At 44.2% G+C, this 23,170-nt stretch overlaps 2 protein-coding genes across 2 annotated transcripts in view; both read left to right on the top strand.

Moving 5' to 3' along the window:
• The first annotated feature begins 1,164 nt into the window (after nt 1-1,164).
• On the top strand, nt 1,165-15,191 carry rasl10a (RAS-like, family 10, member A). Its single transcript, XM_018669167.2, has 3 exons — nt 1,165-2,398; nt 10,371-10,495; nt 12,661-15,191. Exons 1-3 carry the CDS (start codon nt 2,183-2,185, stop codon nt 12,929-12,931), a joined length of 612 nt encoding a protein of 203 aa, XP_018524683.1. The 5' UTR covers nt 1,165-2,182; the 3' UTR covers nt 12,932-15,191.
• A 207-nt stretch (nt 15,192-15,398) lies between these two features.
• osbp2b (oxysterol binding protein 2b) overlaps nt 15,399-23,170 on the top strand; it is a 47,948-nt gene continuing 40,176 nt past the window's right edge. Inside the window, exons 1-2 of the mRNA XM_018669309.2 lie at nt 15,399-16,377; nt 22,556-22,764. Of these exons, the coding sequence (XP_018524825.1) occupies nt 16,220-16,377; nt 22,556-22,764 (367 nt within the window). The 5' untranslated portion in view covers nt 15,399-16,219. The remainder of the gene's footprint in view (nt 16,378-22,555; nt 22,765-23,170) is intronic.

Raw genomic sequence — 23,170 nt, 5'->3', positions numbered from 1 at the left:
TGTGTGGGTGTATTTATAGAACACCAGGTCCATTACATGCTGAGAGTGGGCTCATAAATTCAGGTCACACTTGACGACAAAATACGTCAATTACATTTTTCTTACTTTGACACATAAGATGTTCGACATGTGGTTTCTCCATTCTGTTTCAATGCAAATGTTTAGATTTCCCATTAGTAGACTTGCAGTTCCCATTTTGTTCTAAGACAGTCTGTAACAAATAGCTTTAAAAAAAAATTAATTAGCCATTTAGTAATGCTTTGGAAATCTGATACATGCAATTACTAAGAAATGGAAGTAGGCAAGAAGACCCCGCCTCTGTTTGACCACTTCCCAGAAACAGGACTGCAGAGATTCAGGACTGATTAACATTCAGAACTTCAGACCTAATAACTTATTAGAAGCTGAGAAACCCACATTACCAGTGGATTACCAAAATTTATCAACACATTCTCACCAAACACAAAGGTTAAACAGCAGGTCTGTTGGGTGGTGTGCCCCTATTACAGGCTATACTGTTCTTCAGTGGTGCAAATAATTGCAATTGATAAAACTACCACAAAGTAACTACTACACATTGAATCTGTGGGCGCAGGGGTCCCTGAGGGTTGGAGAGCCCGAGGCACTTTCTAGCTTTGCCTGACTCTAATCCAAGCAAAACCACTGTTCACAACCTGGACTCCCAAATTGTGTTTTGAACAAATGAGCTGTAAAGCATTACTAAACATTTTTAAATCCTTAATATAACCATGTATAAACCCCTTATAAGACACGTCCGGCCATTCTGTTCCCGACGATCAAGCTCATCTCCAGTCATTCTGAGGGACCAGAAAGTGTGTGATGTTTATTCCTCTGCCTTGTCACTTCAGTGGATTTGCGGCCGCTGTGTTCCGCTGTCATCCGGCAATGACTGATGGGACACACGTCGTTCCTGCTCTGCCCGAGGACCTCCTCTCCAGTAATAAGTCGGGTCCCTGAGAGAAATGATGTTCGGTCTCGCGCCGCTTCTCCATGACCCTCAACACTGATATGATGTACGGTGTGTGTGTGTGTGTGTGTGTGGCCTATTCCTTTGCCATTTATTTGCGGCGTATGGGAGCTCCAAGCTTTCACACGCCTTTTGCGCACGACATGATCCTATTGGATGAGCAGGAGGGCAGAGAGAGAGAGAGGGAGAGGGAGAGGGAGATAGAGAGAGAGCAGTCTTTACCAGCTCATGTCTCTCCAACGGCAGAGACACACGGTGCTCGTTAATAGGCTCCAGATGCCTTTACAGAAAACGCACGTCTGCAGGCTGCGTGGACTTCCTCCTCTCTCCCGAATCACACAGATGTGAACCGATCTCCCCGTCATCGAAAGAAAAAAGAAGATTATGGGCTTGTATCAAATTTCCGAACACGTGGAAAGCTTATTCGCGAGGCTGGCGGCTGCGCGCCCGTCCTCCCTGTGATGGAGGAGCGCGTCGGCTGTGGCGGTGGTGGTCGCCGTGGTGCATCGGTGGAAACGTGCGAGAGGCACAGAGGAGATAATCAATGAAGACACCCGCGCGTTATTTGGCCAAGGTCAGAGTCTAGCCTGGATGAGATTATGTCCATGTGGAGACGTTTACAAGGACGGACTTTTACGCTTCCTCTCGGGGGACGAGGTCGCCTGGGGATGTCCCCTGAGTTTCTGTGTGTGTGTCGGATTGCAGCGGCAGCGAAAATCCATCCATCCGCATGATCATGGTTGAGCTTTAATTTATTTTGACTCTCTCCCAGCTGGCACGGCTTCTTCTTCTTCTACTTCTCCTTCCTCTTCTTCTTCTTCTTCTTCTCCCCCCACCCTCAAGCCTGGAGATAAAGTTTCTTCTCTCTGCTCGACGGATGGATGATTTATTCGGCCACTGATTCCTTTAATTGCGCGCAGTTGAACCCGGTTGAGGTGATTTAGAGGCTGCAGGTTAAAAGGTGGGAGGAGGAGGAGGGGGAGGAGGAGGAGGAAGGGGAGGGAGGGCAGCGCTGGGTTGAATTCCATCAGAGCCAGCCAAACGAGAAAGAAAAACACACACACACACACACGGCGGCGTCCAGCTGTGCTTTTTTTTTTTTTTTTTTTAATTTTCCTGGACGGTCACATCTGTCGTTGTTGTTGTTGTTGTCGTCGTCGTCGCTGTCCATGGTGCTGAACTCGTGCTCCAGGAATGGTGGAGACGCTGAGTATCGCGGTCATCGGTGCTCCCGGAGTGGGGAAAACTTCTATAATCCGCCAGTTCATCTATAACGATTTCTCGGAGGTGTACACGCCGACCAGGACCAGATATGTGTACAGACCCTCCGTCATACTGAACGGGAACATGTACGAGCTGAAGATTTTGGACGTCCCGCCAATCTCCTCTTTCCCATCCAGCTCCAGCCAGGTATACCGTGTCTCTGTCTCTGTCTCTGTCTCGGGACTCAAAAGGTTCAACTTTATTAGAGGAGGATTTACACAAAGCTCTGCTGATCCATTCTCAGATCGCCTGAAACCGCCTCTCGTTCACTGAATCTCTTCTTAATTTCTTTCTTTTCTTTTACAAGTCCCCCCATCTGTTCACAGCCAGTGGCATCCCTCAAAGAAGAAACCACCAATTTTATTTGTTCTTCTATCACTATCAGATGTCCCTAGTCTAGTAGTTGCTATGGAGACCCGACTGACTTAAAGCCTTGGAGAGCCTCACTTTGACGTTGTAAACTCTCTCTCTCTCTCTCTCTCTCTCCCACCCCCTTCATGTGGAAGGAATGCCAGCTTGCATATTGTTTATTATTAATCACAACATGTCCTCCACTAAGAGCAGCGTCAGAATTATTCAGATGAGTTGATTACACGCTGTGCTATAGTTGCTTGTGGTTGTGTTCAAATCTGGCTTGAGAATAATAGCAGGGCTGTGCTGCAGGCATGGCCACAGCACCTGGTTAAACTGCCAGTTTAAAAATAGAACAGACTGCCCTTTTATTCATGACCACAGGTCATATGCCACACCTCATTAGTTGGAGACACATCTGATTGCAGGATCGTTGCACAAAATGAAAAAACTGTGGCACTGTAGCTCTAAATGCACAAGGTTTGTGGTCACTTTGCAAAAGCAGATTTGTAGCTTTGTCTTCTTTGCCAAGAACTGGGGATACTGGGGAATTATCTCAGAATTTCTCACAGCTTTGTTTTCTCTGAAAGTTTTTTTCAGTTAAAGAAAAACACAAAATGCTCATGTTAAAAGCTTTACTGGATGCTGTAGTTGTTCCTTCTGTTCATACGAGAGATTCCTTTCTGCATTTTTCAGTTCATTTTCAGTGTAAGTGATGGGTGACACAGTCCATCATTTACACTGAAAGTCCACAGTCCTCATTCTGTGTAAAAATGTGTTTCAAAGTTCAGGCAAAGCCATTGTTAGGCTTCAACAGTCTGAAGTAGTTTTGTAATTAAAAAAAAAAAAGTTACAGTCTTTTTAGTCAAAAATTCTGTCTTTGATTTATCCTCCACTGTGGAAACACTAAGAGGGAGCCTCTGCATTAAAAGACTGTGATGTTGGAAGAAACCCACTTGGTTTGTCTCAGACTGTTGAGGCCTCGTGTTGACTTCAACTGAACTCATACATTTTTGCACAGACTGAAGATTTTGGATTTTGTCCCCCATCGTTTAAATGGTGATCTCGTCCAGGTGTGATATTGCAGCAACCAACACCTGTTTCAATGTGCATGTGGGCATTTGAGCATTGTTCCAAGATAGACTTGAAAAACATGTGAACCTAACCTTTAAGACAAGAACGCATCTTGGTAAAATTCTCTTCTTTTCACCGACTGAAAAAAGTACAAAAAAGTATGGCTTTAGTGTGTTGTGTTATTGAAAGAATGCGCCTGACTCCACGTCTCTGTTGGCTCAAGATGTGTTTTTGACTCCTGTCCATTGCAGCCGGGGCGGAGAGGCCATGGTGCTTTCAAGATCAAAATCTCTAAGGTCACTATGCCGAGCTGCTGCTGCTGCTGCTGCTGCTGAACGTTTCCCTGTTTCTCTCCCCTTCAGTGTCACACATATCCCTCCCAAGAACAGCTGTGGTTATCAGCACAGACGAGGTGCCACTGAGAAAATGAGATCAGGCCAAGGAGGGGGATAAAAAAAAACAAGAGAGAGAGAGAGAGAGAGAGAGAGAGCAGCTTCGAACGGGGCTGAGAGGCCACAGCTATCATCCTGTCAGGCTCCTGCAGAATTAGATGTAGCTGTTCTACCAGCTTTAGCGTTTTTGTTTGAAAGTGTTAAAAGGTCAGCAGAGTGCTTCAGTGTTTCCTGCCCACAGAGACCCTCTGTGAAGACACTGATTGAGTTTTTTTTCTTTCTTCTGTTAAATGGTGCTTAACCCCCCCATTAGGGACAAGAACAAGCTGGTAGGTGTTAGCAGAAAGCAGGAATAAGGATGAGGATGAGTCTCATGGGTTTATCTGTGTGAGTGTGAGTGTGTGTGTGTGTGTATGTCCCTAAGGTTGAGTCACATGACAGAGGTTTTACGCTCACACAGTTTTCATTGAATATCATATTGTGAAAACATTTCAGGCTCATTTCAGTGCAGCGAGCAGGCGCCTTGTTTGGCAGGCCCCTTTGTGGAAGGTACACAGGCAGAGAAAACCATTAGCTGAGTGCTGCCACAACATTTCTATCAGACAGATTTATGGTTAGACATTTACTGAGGAACGACACTGCGAGGCCCGCTGTACTTTTTCTTCTCCTGCTTGTTTCCTCGCTTTATCCGCTGACGTCCTCTATTCACGGCGAGAGCAGTGATGAGACATGGGGCATTTTTATATGTGTGTGTGTGTGTGTGTGTGTGTGTTTACCCCACAGGCAGAGAGACGTAACCTGGGTTCAGGGGCAGCTGACACAATGGCAGCACAAACGAAACCTGATTGAAATGTACATGCAGCGCACAGCAGATTGAATTAAAACACAGGTCCCCCAGTAGAGTACAGCTGGGAACAGAAGACCAACAGAGGAGAGACAGTAGGAATTCTCTGCACTCAATTAGAAAGGTTGCACAGAGTTTAATGGACACTGTCAGAGTGAGGGTTACCAGATGAGGTTTTATAATGTCCTCTGAAATTTGTGATGAATAAGCTGTAGAATGGAGTGAGTCAGTACGCCTCCATGCTTACGCAGCGTGGCAATCTCTCATCAGTTCAGATTATGTTTGAAAGAAGAACAGTAATGTTCTGGCAGGCTACTTGTGACCCCATTTCAACCACATAGACAGCCATTTTTATCCTTTCCAATGCTGGAGACAGGCAAGATTTCTATTATTTTACTGCAAGGCTGTGGTGGCGTAATGATTTGTTTGCTTTTGCGGTGTGTCTGTCTGTTGCTGATAGTATTGCGCTCAGAGAGCATCTGTCACCGTGTGTCAATAGGATGTGATGACAGATGGATTTAAACCTGACAGTGGATTCAGCAATGATTTTTCTTTTCTTTTTGTCTTTTTCTTTCTTTCTTTCTTTTTTCTTTTTTTTTTTCTTTTTTTTTGTTCTCGCCATAATGTGTCTCCATGACTTCCTCCCACTCAAAATGCTCCCTCTGCTTTGCCTGCTCTCTCTGGACATTTTTCTCAGTTATCTCTGTCGATACAGTCTGTGATAACAGGCTGGAAATTATTGCTTTTCATTTGACTCGCTCAGAAATATGAAGTGTGCGTCTATGAAGTGCACATGAGGTTTACAAATCACTGCAGTGTTTGTTTGGCAAAGTTTTTGCTGAGTGTCATGACTTTTAAAATTAAATCAGGTAAATTAGACAACAGGCATGATTAATAGAATAATTCAACACTTTAGGAAATGGGCTAATCTGCCTTCTTGCCAAGAGTTAAGACGACGTGACTGATGCCAGGAGATGGTTAGCTTAGCTTAGCATAGAGACTGAAAACAAGGGGAAACAACTGATCTGGCTCTGTCCAAAGGAAACTAAATCTGCTGATCAGCACCTCTAAAGCTCATCAGTTAACAAAAACCAAGTTTGAAAACAAGCCAAGGAATAACCCTGTACACATGCTTCTGTAAAAACAAATGGTTGTTTTAAGCCTCTGCGCCAATGATGAAGAGGATAGAGGCATAATGTTTTCAGGTCGTCTGGTCCATCAATAAGTCCCATCCTCATCAGCTTAATATCTCAGGAACTCCTTGACGGAATTTGGCACAAACATTCATTTGGACTCAAGAATGAATTGATTAGATTTTGGTGGTCAAACGTCAAAGGTCACTGTGACCTCACAAAACACTTTTTATGGCTGTAACTCAAGAAATCATTTGCTAATTTGCTATGCAGAAAGTAACACAAATGTGTAATAGGATAAAATGATGAAGTGAGGCTATCTCATACACAAAAGGTCAAAGGTCAGCTTCAGTGTGACATCATATTGTTCTACAACACAACAGGGCCACTTCATCTTCCTGCATGAGAGCCAGGACAGGGGAGGCTCCTGTTCCTCTGATAGTCCACCACAGGTTCACTGGTAATTCTGGTTACACTTTATATATATATATATATATATATATATATGATCACTATTTAAATATAATTAGTGAGCTAGATATGCTGGTAGGTGAATTTCAAAAACTACAGACAGAGCAACACTGGCTGTTTCCTCCTTGGTTCCAGTCTTTATGCTAAGCTAAGCTGAGCTAACTGGCCGCTGGCTCTCGCTTCATATCTAATGGGCAGATATGGGAGAGGTATCAGTCTTTTCATCTAGCTCTCAGCTAGAAAGCAAATAATTCTGACTATTCCTTTAAAGCTGTTTCAGCTTGTGTCAAATCCTTGTTAGCACCTGTTTTAAAAATCAGTTCATGACTATATTTCCCAGCGTTGCTTGATCCCCTCTAGTTGCATTTCACAGTTCTGTATGTAAGAGAAACCAGTAAAAGGCCATCCTCTCCATGTCACTCCAGACAAAGTGAATTAAAGGGCAATAAAACCTACATATTTTAAATGGTTTTGCTGGTATAGGTCATCAGTGAGTAATGGCAATTTCATCCTCACAGGATGCAATAGATTTTAATTGCAAATCAGCCAGCGTGGCCTATGTGTGACATATCTCTAATTACTCAGCACCCTTCCCCCACCAGGTTACACTAGCCTCCCTCCTGTGCTCCAATATTGATCCGTCGCAACCACTCATTAACATTAAGCCCCCCCCCCACTAATATCAAGAGACACGACAGCTTTGTCATAGCCTGTTACAAACTGACCATGGCCTGCCGTTGTCAGGGAAACATGTTCTGTTTGGCTCTTGAGGAGCGAAGGATGAGATGCTCTTTTTCTGCGCCGTGTTGAGAAGACCGACTGGAGGATACAGACAGTGGCACCACACTTCACATTCACGCTCCCACAAGCACACTCTCACATCCTGTGAGCACACACAAATAAACATGCCCACACATGCATTTTAAATTTCTTTGATTTCCGTGTGTCAGCCGTGTGCTGCTGCTCTGTCTTCCCAGGCGCTCACTGTGGTTCTTCATTTCTTTGTTTTTGCCCGTCTTTCTTGTTTGTGCTTTAGAGAGGTTGTATTGCTGTTTCTAGCCCCTCCTCCTCCACATTTAAAAACAGGACTTGGATGACAAAGAGATATGGGATGAAAACACGAGCTGCTATTTTTAGCCCCAGGGACATGAGCCTGCAACTGAAGCTGTATATTTCAGTCAGTTGCCTCAATTATCAGAAAAGAACAAGCTGTGATGATATGCTTTGTTATGAAAGGAGAAGATATGTCTTTTTGGCAAAAGTAGGTAAATATTTTCTGAGGCAATTTGGATTTAAATTGTATTGGACACTCAACAGTAGAAGTGACAAGATGAAATTGCATCAGAAATCATACTGTCTGTGACATGCTCTTCCCTATCTCTGACAACTGATTCAACCTGGATAGAGACAGAGAAAATAATCACACTTTCTACCAGTTTTCACAAAACACTCCCTCCCCTTACTTCCTCCCTGCGTCTGCCTTCTCTTTCACTTTTGATGGCAGCGATCTCGGTGCCACATGTTTGTCTCAGAGCCTGATCGGCCTCATTATCTCCCTGCTGATGTGTGAGGCTGTTTCTTCCTCACACTCACCCACAGTTGCCCTCTTCCAAACTGAATGAAGGCAAATTATTCCTTGCTGACACAGATGTGTTAGTGTTATCATCATTAGAAGCTACACTGATCATCGCCCGCTCCCTTCGCCTCCCCTGCCACAAATTATCAGTTGATTTTTATTTGCACAGACTGCCTGTACAGTACGTTGATTTGAAAAGCATATTCTCTCCAGCCCTGAGAGCAGTGTAATTAGATTTCTCATGTTCCCATTTCAAGTTGCATAAGGAGGTAGAAGAACTAATGTAAACACCAGATGGAAATTTGTGCCCTGTGGCTAATCGATCATCATTGCAAACTCTGCTACAAACAAGGGTCATATTAGCTCAGATGCTAATTAGAAGCATAAAAATTAAAGGAGGTCTGACAATCAGCACTTTGATATCTGAGTTTTCAAAGCAACGTGATGCAACAAACGGAGCTCCAAAGAGGCCAAAACATCTGCACCCGAGGTGCAGGTGCATCAGTCAAAGAAAAAAAAAAATCAAGCAGAACGGATTTGAAAATAGCGACAAAGAAGAGGTCATATGTGGAATTATTTCTGGGTCTAAATTCTGTGTGTGACAGGAAGATATGCTCAGAATTTGGGCAAAAAACAATGTCGTAGTAAAAAGGAGATTGCTTCAAATTTACAGGAATAATTCAATATTTTCGGGAATATTGCCAAGAATTAGAATTAAATTGATGAGTCACCAAGAAATAGTCAACAAATTACATATAAAGTGTTAGTTAGGCAGCTTTACAGGTGACACAGACCCAGGCTAGGGTTAGGTAGTTTCCCTGTGTTTCCAGTCCTTAGGCTAAGCTAAGCTAACCAGTTTCTGGCTCCAGCTTTAAGTGTACAGATATTAGAGTGGTATCGATCTTCTCATCTAACTCTTGTCAACAAAAGTGAATATATATGTTTCCCAAAATGTTGAACTAGTCCTTTAAGATTCTCTATGATGAAATGATTACACTAGTTATGTCTGATCGCTGTGTATCTCAAAACTGCTGCCATATAGTTTACAACAGTTAGTACTGCATAAGAGCACAGCACCCACTGTTCGCCTGACAAATTATACTGAGTTGAATAGAATTGAATGGAACTAAAATTAAATGAAATAAATTAATTGAATTGAATTGATCAAACTGAATAAAATTGACTAGAATAGAGCAGAATAGAGGAGAATTAAAGTGAGTTCAGTTCCTGACAGTCACTGTCTCCAAACCTTCATTAGCAGTGTGCGGGCACACCAGAGGTTATGTTGACACCCTGTCTGCTCATCCCTTGATCCTCTGCTGCCTTTTTCATCTTTTTCGACATTCTCCCAGGGCTGCATTTGTTTTCTCATTTCCCTCCCTCAGCAGATCTTTTCTTCCCACCCCCGAAGTTCCCCTGTTTTTTTCCTCTCCCTCTTTTATCAGATCAAATGCTTGTAAATTCATTGCATGCTGTGAGAGGCGGTGAGGTTGGTGGTAGTGGGATGGTGAGAGCTCGGGGGAAACACAGCATGAATACAAGAATGGGTCACTGCGTTTCTGTCAAAGCAACTGTCCCCCCACTAAGGTGCAAACGTACCCACGTATGCCATGTGCTTTAATTACAGTTTGAAACTCATCACAATCAAACAAATGTTGCTGTTTGTCTCGGTGCTTAGCCAAGCAGCAACAGAAGTTGAACAGTAGCGTGTTCTCCTCTCTCCTCTACTGACAGAAGGCTGCGTGTTTGCATAGCTCTATCTCTAAGCTGTAACCTCTTTTTTTGCCGTCCTTGAACATGTGTCGCTAGGACACTGTGCAGTGCTTTCTGCTGGGCAGTCATCGTGTTTTATTACTTTGTCCTAGGCTGCGAGACTCCCAGAGCCGTGCTAGCTCGAGGACTTTGTTGATTCTGCACTTTTTCACAGAGGTTAAGCAGCAGAATCACTGTCAAAAACTGTGACACTGAGCCAAAGTGCTTTAGAATAATTACAGACACACATGACACACAATCTATCCGCTACTTGTTGAGACGTTTCACTCAAAATCACCAAATAACCTCATGGTGGCTCCAGTGAAAATGTCAGAGGATGACCAAAGTCCTTAAGATTAATCCTCTGCCCACCATGAATGTCTGTATTCAAGGAAATCTATCCAATAGTTGTTGGAACAAACAGGTGGACTGATTGATGCCATCCCTAGAGCCATGCTGCTCAAGGCCACACATTATTTATCCATATGTATATTTACGCTTTTATCTCTTTGTGTCTGTTCTTTAGGAGTGGCTGGATCTGCGCTGCAGAGGCGTTCGCAATGCCAACGCCTACATCCTGGTGTATGACATCTGCTGCGTTGAGAGCTTTGAATACGTCAAGATGATCAGACAGCAGATAGTGGAGCACAGGTATGGTCGACCGTGTACACGCTCTCAGCTGCCCAAACAGTCACCACGCACACACCCACTGACATTCAGCTTGTTAACCCTCACTGGTGATTTCTAATGACGTCTCCATGTCACCCGTCTGGAGACAGCATGCAATTTCCCAAGCCCTGCCACAAAAGCCGCACAATTACACGTTTGTGACAGCGTGACAGTGATAGATAGTCTGCTTGTGGCAATATCTTTTAATTCAGCACACTCCTCCCTGCATCCTGACAGTTAAGTAATGACATTTGATTCTGGCATTGCTGCATGAGAGCTGCTTGAGACGTCACCGGTGATTTAAAGATTATTTTTTAGAATATTTCAGCTTTTATTGGGCACAGTACAGCAGTAAAAGACAGGAGGCTTGAGAACCAAAGGAAGATCACATATAACAAACGTCTTCTGGCTTTGAAACACAAGTAGGGGAAAAAGACCAGTGAAAAGGCATCACCTTCTCTGCCATCTCTGGCATACCTGCATATATTTACATACTGAGAGGTGCAATGAGTGGCCTCATTTGTTCTGCTGTGTTGTACATATCCAAACTGCCACTGCACAGTTCATCCCCACCTTCCTGAAGCCCCAAATGTGTTGCCACAAATGTTTGTGGCCCGTGACAGAAAAACCATTATCATCAGGAGCTGGGGAAGGAAGGGTGAAGACAAGGGGAATGGAAAAAAGGAGGTATTTGTAATCACAGGACGAAGATCTGAGACAGGAATGGAGGAGGAGGGGAAAGAGAAGAGAAAGACGGATATGGTATATAAACTGAAATCATGAATAATGGAGGCTTATGCAGCACAAGGTGACTGTAGTGTCAACAATAAAGAATTTATATTTTTATTTTACTCTACTGTAAAATATGCTTAAAATACTTGAAAAACCCCTCAAAGTTCCTCTGACAAAACCTGTTCAAAAACAGAACATTCCCTTATTTTTCAGCCCTCCTACCTTCAGTTCAGTGAGGTCTATGACAGTGTCGTGCCCCTGCATGACTTCTGTACAGTTTCCCCCACCTCTCACGAGCTGACCCACGCGCTCAGTGTTGTGCATACAGTACATCTCGTTCTGCTAAAACACTTGAGCTTGAGCAGATATGCTTGGAGATATTTTTAAGTCTGTTATGTGAGCGAAAACCTGTGAAAAGGAGAAAAGTGAGATGATTGCAGCAATGTGTGTTTTTTTTTCAGCTCCACATCTTTAAGAACTTTGCCGCAGGGCTCGAAAATTGTACCTTATGTATCTCTCTCTCTCTCTCTCTCTCTCTCTCTCTGTCTTTCTCTCTGTCTGTCCATCTGTTGAGGCAGATGTGAAAACATGCATATGTATGCGTGTCCTTATCAGAAGATGAGGCACGGTGTGACAAAAAGAAAACTTTATTCACTATAAGAGGAAGAGATGAATTGTTAACACAGCAGCTTTAACAATTTCTACCTCAGGTGACACTGAGCTCAGCAGGTGCCTTGTCACTGTTCTTTTATAATCCTCAGTGAATTCAAGTTGACCTTCTACTGTTTTCTTTTTAGAATTCTTATTATTTTTCATTTAAAAAAACAATTAAAGCTGCCAGATCCAGCAACTTTTGCTTCCAACTAAACAGTCAAATTATTCTCATTGTTAGAAATCCTATTTATATAATCACCCTTCTTCATAGTATTTGCTTTACAATCCAATTTGATTTCCTGCAGTAGCTACTTTTTTCTACATTGCCCTGGTTGACTATCATTCTCTCCTTTTAAAGTATATTCTCAGATTTGATTTACTAACCACCACCAATCAGGTGTTACTGGAAAATGGACGGACTTGACTTGACCTCTTAGATGTTGATGTTTTTCATTAACACCGTGGGAGTATACATTACAAACACAAGTCACTAATTGTGCCTACCTCTGGCTTGCCGTACATTTTCACACTTCATAATGCTGTAAACCAGCAACTGCAGAGTGTGGTTGTGGGAGGCCCCTTGAGCCTGTGAGCGCTAATCCTTCAGTCCGCCCCCGCACACCTCAGAAGGAAGGGAAGGGAAAAAAAAAAAAAAAAAACTGCACACAGACATCTTGCACACACCCCAGCCAACCACTGTGACAAACACTAAGATGATAACTGTGCTTTTTCAAAATGAACCTTTTTTTTTTCCTCTGCAGGGAAGGCAGCAGCAGTGAGGTGCCAATCCTGGTGGTGGGCAACAAGAGGGACCTGCAGCGGCAGCGTTTCATGCCTCGCAGGGCAGTGTCGGTCCTGGTGAAGAAGACCTGGAAGTGTGGCTACGTGGAGTGCTCTGCCAAGTTCAACTGGCACGTGGTCCTGCTCTTCAAAGAGCTGCTGGGCATTGCCGTGGCGCGTGGCATGCGCCAGAACCACACCTCCATCCGTCTGCAGGGGGCACTACAGAGGAATCGCTGCACCATCATGTGACCCTGAGTGCTCCCTCCACCCCTCTCGACCCCGAGAGGTGGAGGCCTGCGGCGGCGGTGGAGAAAAGGACTTTTTGATCTAAATGGCTGGAAAAAAAAAATACCCCGTGGCCTCCTGCTTTACTGAGCTGATTTTTCATAATGAGGTTTATTAGACTCGTGCGCTGTAAAAGAACATTCAAATTTCACACATGGTCATCCAACCACTTCCTAGTCAAAATTCTGCCAAATGTGTAGATGCAAGGAAGGAGGTGTGAGAGGGAGCGGGTGAAAACCAACAGGATTAGCACAGCACAGTTATTTTTCTCACGTCAAACAGTCAGTTAGACATTTGAGGCCGAGCTTCCCAGAATTACAGCAGGTCTTATTGAGGATTGTTTTGTGGCTGTAGCTGGGCCTGCAAGGATGAAAGCTGTTATATGAAACTCAAAATGGAGAGGCAGCAATATCATCCAGTCTTCCTTTGAATTTGTCATATTCAGTAAGGTCAACAGCAGATGCTCATATCTGGATTCGTTTGAGGCTAATGGTCGATAAGATAGGACGGATAAAGAGCAACAAAATATTAATTTCGGGGGAGATTATCTGGGAACATACAGATTAGATTGTGTGTTAATTTTAGATTGTGAGAAGTAGCCCACGTTTTTTTTTTTTTTTCTTCCCCTGCCCCTGTTACAAACTTGGCCTAGGGTGAAAGCTGTTTGTTCCAATGAAGGGTGTTTTAAGGTTGTCCTGCAGCAGAAAAATACTGCAGTCCCTTATCATGATGTACTGTAGGACTTTAATCTGCTCCCTCCCCTCAGTCAGTGTCTGTGTTTCTGATGAATACATTAAATCCAGGGAACTGGAGACCTGCAGGAGGCTGCGGAGCCTGAAACAAGAACGTGTACACTCAGTGTGTGTGTGTATGTGTGTGTGTGTGTGTGTGTGTGTGTGAGGGAGAGGGAGACAGAGAGAGGCAGGTTTGATAGCTGACATTCAGGCAAGCAAAGGACAGACACAGCAAGATAAGAGACAGATGTTGAAGCTTTGGATTAGGGAAGGAGCAATAAAATCCCATAGGGACGTCCTGACTGACTATATGTACCTGTACCACCATGTTATATTACAAATGCCTCACACACAGTAGATGTAATCCACTTGTGCACAGATATCCTGCAGAAATAAGGAAGCAGAGCTCAATGACTTCCGTAAAACACCCCATGAGTATATAACAGACACACAGGGAACCTTAATAAAGCTTTCATATCAATATCTAAATAGTATCTAATTGGTAATGTTGTGAGATTAACAGTTGCTTTTTCATTTGATTAGACCTAGCTAGGTACTTTGTGAATATTGGCTGCACTGAAAGTAAGCAGACCTATTGTACATAGGAGTGATTCATAGAGTAATTGACATGCATGCTTTTGTTGGTAGAGCCAACGGGTCAGGGTTTAATTGCACTGATGTGAAAATGTGATATTGTGGTTTTTTTTTTTTGTAATACATGGTTTTACTGACACTGTAATGAGCAGCTGAGTGGAGTGAATGTGGTCGTTTTTCACTGGCATGTGAGAGCACAAGCTCATGATTCTCTCTGAGACGTAGTGTTGAACCCTTCAATCAGGGCAGATGGCTGTATTGGTTTCATTTGTTTTTCTAGTTAAAAAAAAAAGAAATATGTAGCAGAGATACACTAGAAAGCAACTGTGTGTAGCATGAGTTCTCATTGGTTTGTTTGTGTGCGCGTTTCCAAATAAAAAGGGCTACAGTTTTATATCAGAAACATTACTTGTATTTATTTTTACTGTGTTAGTACTGTGAGTATTTTTCTTTTTTTTTTTTTTTGGACACATGATGAATTATTAAATGCATTTGAGAACAGCAACCCTTCTTTGGTCACTTTTTCAATGCTGTGCAGCTATTAAGCCACATTAAGATCATTTTGACAACATTGCCACCTTGTGGTAAAGCAATGTTATCAGGAGGCAAATCAGAGGCAGACAATGGATTAGGCATCATGTTTGAACCTCATCCAGTAATTGGGTTTTTGTTTAAAATGCAGATTTCAATGTATGCAACAAAACTAAGAAGTTGTCTGGTGATCATCAGTAATGTAATAACTGACCTCCATTCATTTAAGTTGACTGTTGGATACTGACAATCATCAATACATAAACTAATTACAGATTGATGTAATCATGTCAAAACATGACGGTTCTTTGGGTCATCTCCTCCCACTTGTGTGTAAAATGGCTGCATTAAACTGTTCTGGATCAAAGGAGCAAGAGTTTGTTGTTGAGCTGTTATTGATCACTTTAGTTCCCAGGGTCAGATTTCCAGTCAGTCAGTTTGAAGTAATTTTTTTATTAGACACAACTTTATTTGGGAAAATGCATTGTACAAGCACAATATACACTGAAACACTGAAGTTCTGAAGGATCCCTTCTACAACACAGTGCTTCAAGTAAACTACCAAACATCAATCATCAGGGAGAGGTCCTAGGGGATTTGGGGGTCCCTGGAGGTCTGGGGCCCTGTTAGGTAATCCAGCCTTGTGGGTAATCCAGATATGGATCCCACTTGTCCTGTAGTTCAGCACTTGATCTTCTAATATGACCCCATATTTTAACGATTTCAGGTTTCCTTGCACCAAATGAAGAGTTTTCTCAAGTGAAAGTGAGTCGGAGGCTTATCACCTCTGTGCACTGTTATCGATGAGCTGCATCAGTCTCCTCACTGGACCGTCAGAATCAGGTCTGATATCAGCAGCCAAACCGCATGTCAAATGTTTAGGAATGTTTCGATAACAACATCACGTGGTGCAGGTCTGACTCATAGACTTGAATTGATAGAGCGGTCATTCCCATTCAGACACACACCGCTCGAGAGGCCGGGTCAGCGGCCGCTCCCTCCTAAAACTACAGCCATAAACTGTTTGGCTCTGTCGTCATGGAGATAGCTGTTGGTTTGGTGACAGCCTTATCAGATTATAGTGGAGGCCATGTAAGGAATTTCCTCTCTATCCAGCGCAGCTCTGTGCTCTGAATCCTCTGCAGTCTGCATCAGCAAAGTGTCTTGGCATCACTTCTCGTCCTTCCTCCGGTGTCCATTCCGGCGTCATGTGAAAGGGGTTCACGGTGGTTTCTCTCGCCGAGACCGGACCCTCCTCCGTCGAGCTCATTCGTCAGTTGCCGACGTCCTCGCCCCCCCGGGTCAGTCCCCGTTTTGGGGCGGGTAGTGTCTCTGTCACCATCCGCTGTCCCCCGGTTTATCCTGCACCCTTCGGCGTGCGGCGGAGCGGAGGATGAGCGAGCAAGGGAAGGGTTCGGCATCCGCCTCTGCCGCGGCCCCAGCACCGGGGTCGGATACTTACAAAGGCTGGCTTTTTAAATGGACCAACTATTTGAAAGGGTACCAGCGGCGATGGTTCGTCCTCAGCAACGGCCTGCTCTCATATTACAGGTAAATTTTGCACGAACAGAGTGCAGCGTTTTCCCCAAAATCAACGGGCACAAGCCGAGTCATATTTCTGTGTCGGTGCATCATGACAGCTGGCTGCCTCAGCTGGCTAGCAGCGGGCTAAAACTGTCTGTTTACTTAAAGCCGACAGTGACAAAACGGGGTTGTTTCGCTTTGACCGACTGTGGGTTGGGGAAAGGTACCAACACAGACAGATACACGTACAGCAGTGATAATATCGAGGCTTCTGACTCAATAAAGTGACACAAATGTGGCCACAGCAAGTACCGACGTTAGCTAGCAAACTGAGCTAGCCCGCTAGCCTCAGTCGGTGGACTGCTGACAGCTGAAGATCCAGCTGTCAGCCCCCCAGTGACACCACCACCACAACAGGCAGAACACCTTTAACGTGGAGTTTATAAAATCAGCGTCCTAATTATTGCTTTTATAATGTCCATTTTTTATTCCTTGTTTGCGAAATTCATTCATTCATTGCATTAGCTAACGTTACGTAGCTGCTCAGAGGGATGGCTGTAATGTAATGTAATGTTTGCAGAGGTGGTCGCTGTATGTATTTTGTCTGTCTTCAGTCTGCTCCCTCAGTTGCAGGCCGAGAGCTAAGGCTGGCTACACAACAGCCTAACACCTGTGGCTCAGGTGCTTCTCGCAAGGGAGTCGTGTTTCCACAGGTGTGGGTGTACAGGAACAACACGGAAACAATAAATTGATCATAAAGCGTGTACAATTGCTGGGTGACAAATATTTAGTCCTCAACACGCACAGGAGTGGCCTGTACATTGTACAGGTTCATGAAGGTGCGACATTGCATCTTGAATTCATAACTTGTGTAACAAGTTGTCTTGATCTTTGAGTGCATTAAAAACAGCTCTTTTAAATTACCAGTCTCATGTTAATACAACCTTACCAGCAGGTGAATTAACTATCACATGGTCCAGTCTGAGAAGGAAGTTCAGTCTTGACCTTGGGAACAATATGTGTGACAAATTAAGCTCAGTCCTGAGGTTCTCTTTTTCCCCATTTACAGAGCTTTCACCTGTAAGTGGACCTCTGAGCTGTGATTATTTTGTCACACAAGAGCTTGATTATTTTCATCACTTTCATTGCATTTCTGTTGCATGTTTTCACCAGCTTGCTCGCCACCACTCGACTGCTTTTGTCAACGTTGAAATACCCTGCTCTGTCGCCTTCTAGGTCACACTGACCTTGGTGCACATTTACCAGTTTAAACTTAATATTGATCCCAGTTATGTTCAGTTCCAAAGTGTCTATCTTGCCAAGAAAATCTATTAATGAATAGACTCAGTGTTTGGACCTTTTGCACTGTGGGATGGGCAGGAAGCAAATAATGATGCGTCACTAGGAGGCCCCGAACCACCTGCGTCTGTATGCATGGTCTACATAAAAGCACAGACATGGTATTTGTTGCAACAGTTGTTCAGTTCACACCGTCTGACCCAGTTTTTGAAATGGTTCACAGCAGAATGAAGGTAAACCCACTTTCCTCTGCTAACAGAACTATTAGTAAAAGCTGAAACTGTGAAGTTTAAATGCCTTCACAAATCAGTAATGATAAAAATTACCCTCTAGCATCTAGCTGAATATGTTAATGCAAACCATAATTGCTTGCAGTAATAAAAATGATTAATGTGACACTAAGCTGATCCCTCCAGGATAATTGTCTTTTTCAAATGTCATCCTTCACTGGGAGGTTAGATCACAAAATCAGCTGTGAAGCAGGAAGAGATTCACCGCCTCATTCAAAGGCTCCTCTGTGGGGTGAATCCTTGTCAGTGTGAGGGTTTGAATCTGGGTCCTCTGGCTGCAAGGCAAATTTTTTACTCACAGTATTTCCCTGCAGCTCCAACAGTTATAAATGCAGTCTTCAAAAATCTAAAATTTCAGACTAACTATGGAACATGCTGTGATCAAACATTTGGAGCACATTTCATCCCATGCTACAGTACTGCCCATCACCCTAGTGCCACACTTTCTCAAGCAGCTCGATTGTCTTTTGTTGTCAGCAAAGTGTTATTTGACACAGAGGTACGGTAGCCAGAGCCCTACTCCTGCCCGCACTCGCGGTGAAAGGAAAGACGCCTGTTGCCTCTACCCTCTATTAATAGTCCATTATGTTGTAAGGTGACTGCTGTCCCTGAGGTAAAGGTAGCCCGTCGACATCTGAGTACAGAGGCAGTGAAGCGCACCAGTTCTCCCCTCCACCAATGTCTTCCTGCCAGACCACAATTGTGTACGTCTGACTTCAGGCTTTGTGTGCATCTATGTGCGCCTTCTCTGGCTGACTATCTGCATTTCTATTGTGAGTGAAGGAAAAGCGAAGCAGTCGGACAACTGCGACAGCATGTTAATTAATGTGTCTTCATTGTATGTCATGTAATAATTGTGTTGCATCTCAGACGCACTTTCTATAGTACATTTTTGTTCTTGTTATACAATTATAAGACAAACAAACAGAGAAATATGCCTTACAGGTCACTATTTTAATAATACGTACATTTACAATTGCTGCTCTCACACTGATATTTTTAGTGAGAGCACTGTAAGAAACACTTAGGTCCCCTTATTTTAAAAGAAAGATCAGTTTATGATATGATTTAATCCAAAGCCATTTGATAACAGACTGAACTATATCATAAGAGACGCAAATTTAAAGCCCAGACAACTTATGTTAGATCAGATGTAGCCTAGCATGCATTGATCAGTTGTTTGATTTGTGGTCTTCAATATTTGTTTGCCCTTTCTAAAAGGCCAGTTTATATTTCTGATAAATCAATAGTGACAGACTGGCAAGCCACTTAGAGATCTAGCCAATAACCTGAGGGATCACTTTCATTACCCAGTGTTCACTGTTGTCAAAGCAAAAGGCCTGGTGCTCTAACTTGTAGCTGAGGAGCCAAAGGGCAAGGGAGGACCGTAATCAATGCTCGGACTCTCTGGATGAACTGACACACTCAGCAGTTGCGCCTGTTAAATTGTAATGAGTTTTATAGAGATTCAACATTGCACTTATTATTGATTATTTCTGGCTCTGACACTGCAAGGCTGACTGTCTTTTACTCCACATCAACCCCGTGCCTTGCCTATTTTTTTTTTTTTTTTTTAGTTTAAATCATCCAAAGAGCCTCATTGTGCCGTTTTCACCAGGACGTGACAAGATCTTTGTCCTCCCTCTCTCTCGCTGAACTTTTTTCATTTTTAATTTCTTAATTGACTTTTCCTCCCAGTTTTAATACTCTCAGCACTTCTTACTCACCTCTTAAAGTAAATCCGACTTGTTGCTTTAGGGAAGATTACAGGGCATTAAAGCTTTGAGTGCTATTGGAGCCGCCATATCAGTGAATCCGGCCTTGTCTTTCATAGTAGACTAGGCCTGCCACGTTTCCTTCTCAGCTGCAGGAGAGTAACTAGATAGTATCAATTTAAGTGCTCAGTGGGGGTTCGGCACCATTGCTGTCCCTGTGGAGAGTCAGGTTGTGGTGTTAGTGCTGGCACGCACCGCTTCTGGATGAAGGGAGGCGGGGGCGGTGGGAAGAGTGGTGTGAGGTAGCCAACCTTGGGCCCAGCTGCGGGGTAAAGCCTGGCCTGAACCTTGTTTATTAGCCTGGCACATCAGCAGAGTGACTGGGGCAAGCGATGTGGATGCTGTGATCTAATCTTGTTAATGGGCTCTTCGTTGGTCTTGGCACGCACCAGGCAACCAGTGTGTGTGTGTGTGTGTGTGTGCGTGTGTGCGTAGGAGTGTCTCTGTGTGTGTCTGTCTGTCTGTCTGGCTGGGTGGTCTTTGCGGGTTTTATGTGAAGGTGAGAGCAGTGACGTTGAAAGAGAACAGGGAGCCACATTCTCACCATCTCATTGCCTCAGTCTTTCAGCAGGTCATGTCATGCCGTCCATGTTGCAGTATCATTGCTTTGGTTTTTCTTGACTTATGTTTCCTTTCCGTGTCTTCAGCACGGCACGCTCCCCAGCATTTCTCTGGCTCTTTTCCCTCCATGTCTTGCGATATTTCAGCCCCCAGCCACAGCAAAACCTATCTACATTCTCATGCTCTGGGTACTGTGTCCTATTGCCTGTCTGTGTGTATGTCTCCTCATTCTCACGGCCGCCTATTCTGTGTTGTTCATTGGTTGTTGTTCTGTCATTACATGCTCCAGATCGGTGGATTTGTGTTTTATGAGGATGTGTGCACAGGGGACGGACAGGTAAAACACTGCAATTCTCTCCTGGTTCAGCGCAACATGCAGGACCCTCTCTCATGCCCTCAGCTGCCCTCACTCACCTTTGCCCCCCTCCTCCCCCTCTACTAGAGCCTTAATGTTTGCCCCTTTAGTCTTATCTCTCTTTCCCAGCTTTTGTAGTTTCCTTCACTATATAATTTCATGGCCTTTGCATGGCCTCGCCTTCCCACAGGGCAGAAGCGATCCGCGTGGATCTCATCTTACTCATCTGCAGCACAGTCAGTTTGCTGACCCACTTATAGCCGGGAATCTGCAGCTGAGCTCTACCGGGCGAGGCTGGAAACTGGGCTGTTCAGGATCTCCGCCTGCCCTCCTCACGGCTTCGCATGGCCCCAGTGCGGTCTTGTCTGTACAACTGATGTGCACCGAGCGCCAGCAGAGGAGCGGTACACTGAGGCGTTGTTCTGGATTGGCATGATAACAAGACTTGACTTGAGCCAGTAGAGGCAGTGTGAGGGAAGTCGCTGCCTGGCAGAACGTACAAATACACTTCAACCTCTGACTTAACAGGGCGGCAGCCGCCTTGTCAGTGTCAACTGAGACTGGAGCTTAGTGCTGCTGAGAGGCAGCTGCTTGTGGCAGCGAGGGCTCACTGAGGATGGATGAATGTATGTTTGAACCCACAGACAAAATCCACATGATTGCATGGCTGCATGCTTCAAAGTGGCTGTTTCCATGGGTATGGATGGGAAGCTGTGACACGGAGGGCTGAGGACATGTTTGTTTTATCCGAAGCAACCACCACAGCATGTGATTTTGCTGATTAGTGGCTGCCCTCTGGTTGAAGGTGTTAAGCAGCAAAATCAGCTGTCTGTGGCTGGACTGAAAACCTGCATACGCTCAGCTCTCTGAGGGACATGATGGCCCATCCCTGCCCTGCAGCTTAGCTTGTCTATCTGTGACAGAATGTCAGGCGGCCAGCTTTCCACCACAGAACTGTGGATGCAATGTTTCTCTTGAGTTTTCTCTTTTTCAGTTAATCTTATTAGTTGCAGTAATGCAATTCTAACAAGAACCTTATTTAAAAACTTGTTATGCTACATAATAAATTCCTTTGCGTTTGTCTGTTTTAGAATATTTGCATCAGCATCTGCATTTTTGCCTGCATTTGGAAATGTATTGTAAACAGATATGTATGCACTATATCCTTTTGTCTAAGACTTATACAGTGCATATATGCACAGACACAACACTCTGTTGCCCTTCCTCTTTGTTCTAATCTCTTGCCCTGCTGCTTTGGCTCTCTCTCCCCTGCTATCTCTCTCTCATTTTTACCACCTCTCACACTCTGTTCCCTCTTTGTTCGCGCTGTTATTCATTGTTTGGTTTTGTTCACTACACAGGCTCGGAGCCAGACAATGGCCTTGTTATCTAGACTACTGTGGCCCACTGAATGTGCAACAGTTGGTCTTAGTGGAGGGTACACAGAATACCCACAATTCTGCACACCCACGCCAGGGCAGGGAGGTCACGCTGCACGAATTAGAAGTTCAGACAGCCCCATTTTGTTTTACATTAGCTAATACAGGTTTAGGTGTCACGAATGAATGTGATTCCGAGTTGGTGCGTGTTCAGTCAAATCAACAGGTACTTTCACTACTGCCTGGCTTTCAAGGTGACTCTTGACACACACACACACACACTGTGGCAGTTCCTCCTTGCCTCCCTGCTTGTGCTTAATGGCCTTAGGAATGTCAGTTGCACTATCCTACCTATACAACCTTGCTGAGTTATATGAATCTGCAAAGCTATATTTATGAATGGACTGTTTGTAGGACAAATACTGTGAGCAATGATGATTAACTCATGTCTGAGACCAGTGTCTTCAGCTCTTTCTTGTGTCTGCCTGTCGTCCTCTCTCTCTGTCTCTCTCTGTCTCTCTTTCCTGCCTGGTATTAACGTTGCAGGACGCAGGCGGAGATGGCCCACACTTGTCGTGGAACAATCAACTTGGCCACGGCGCACATCGACACCGAGGACGCCTGCAATATTGTCCTGAGCAGTGGTGGCCGCACTTACCACCTGAAGGCTAGCACAGAGGTGGAACGGCAGAGATGGGTCACGGCGCTGGAGTTGGCCAAGGCTAAAGCCATCCGCATGATGAACGATCAGTCTGGTAAGGGTAGCTGCATATATGGGAAATTTAAACTACATGACGTGCCTTTTATTGTGCAAGTTAAAGCTGCATTAAAGAGCGTGATGCACCCAAGAGGCGCTGGTGCAAGACGTCAATGGTCAGAGTCTGAGTCTGACCTTGATAAATAAAGGCTTGGCTGATACAGTCTGGGCAAACACACAAGAGTGTGTTTATCTTTTGAACTTAATTGTTAGATAAGTTATTAGGATCCCTGTGTAGTGAAAGGTGTGTTCAGTACTGATTCAACATGTTCTGCATGATTTCTCAGGCCAGCATAAATGTTTGTATGTATTTGACTTTTCTCGGGCCAATGGTCTCTAGCGTCCCCTGGCATTTGATATTCAGCACAGCTGGTGTTTGAGCTCACGCCTTCCTTCTTTAATAT

Source organism: Lates calcarifer, linkage group LG13 (genome assembly GCF_001640805.2).
Source record: "Lates calcarifer isolate ASB-BC8 linkage group LG13, TLL_Latcal_v3, whole genome shotgun sequence".
NCBI classification, from domain to species: domain Eukaryota; kingdom Metazoa; phylum Chordata; class Actinopteri; family Centropomidae; genus Lates; species Lates calcarifer.
The sequence above is the reverse complement of the archived record's forward strand: the minus strand, read 5'-3'. Positions and strand labels throughout refer to the sequence as shown.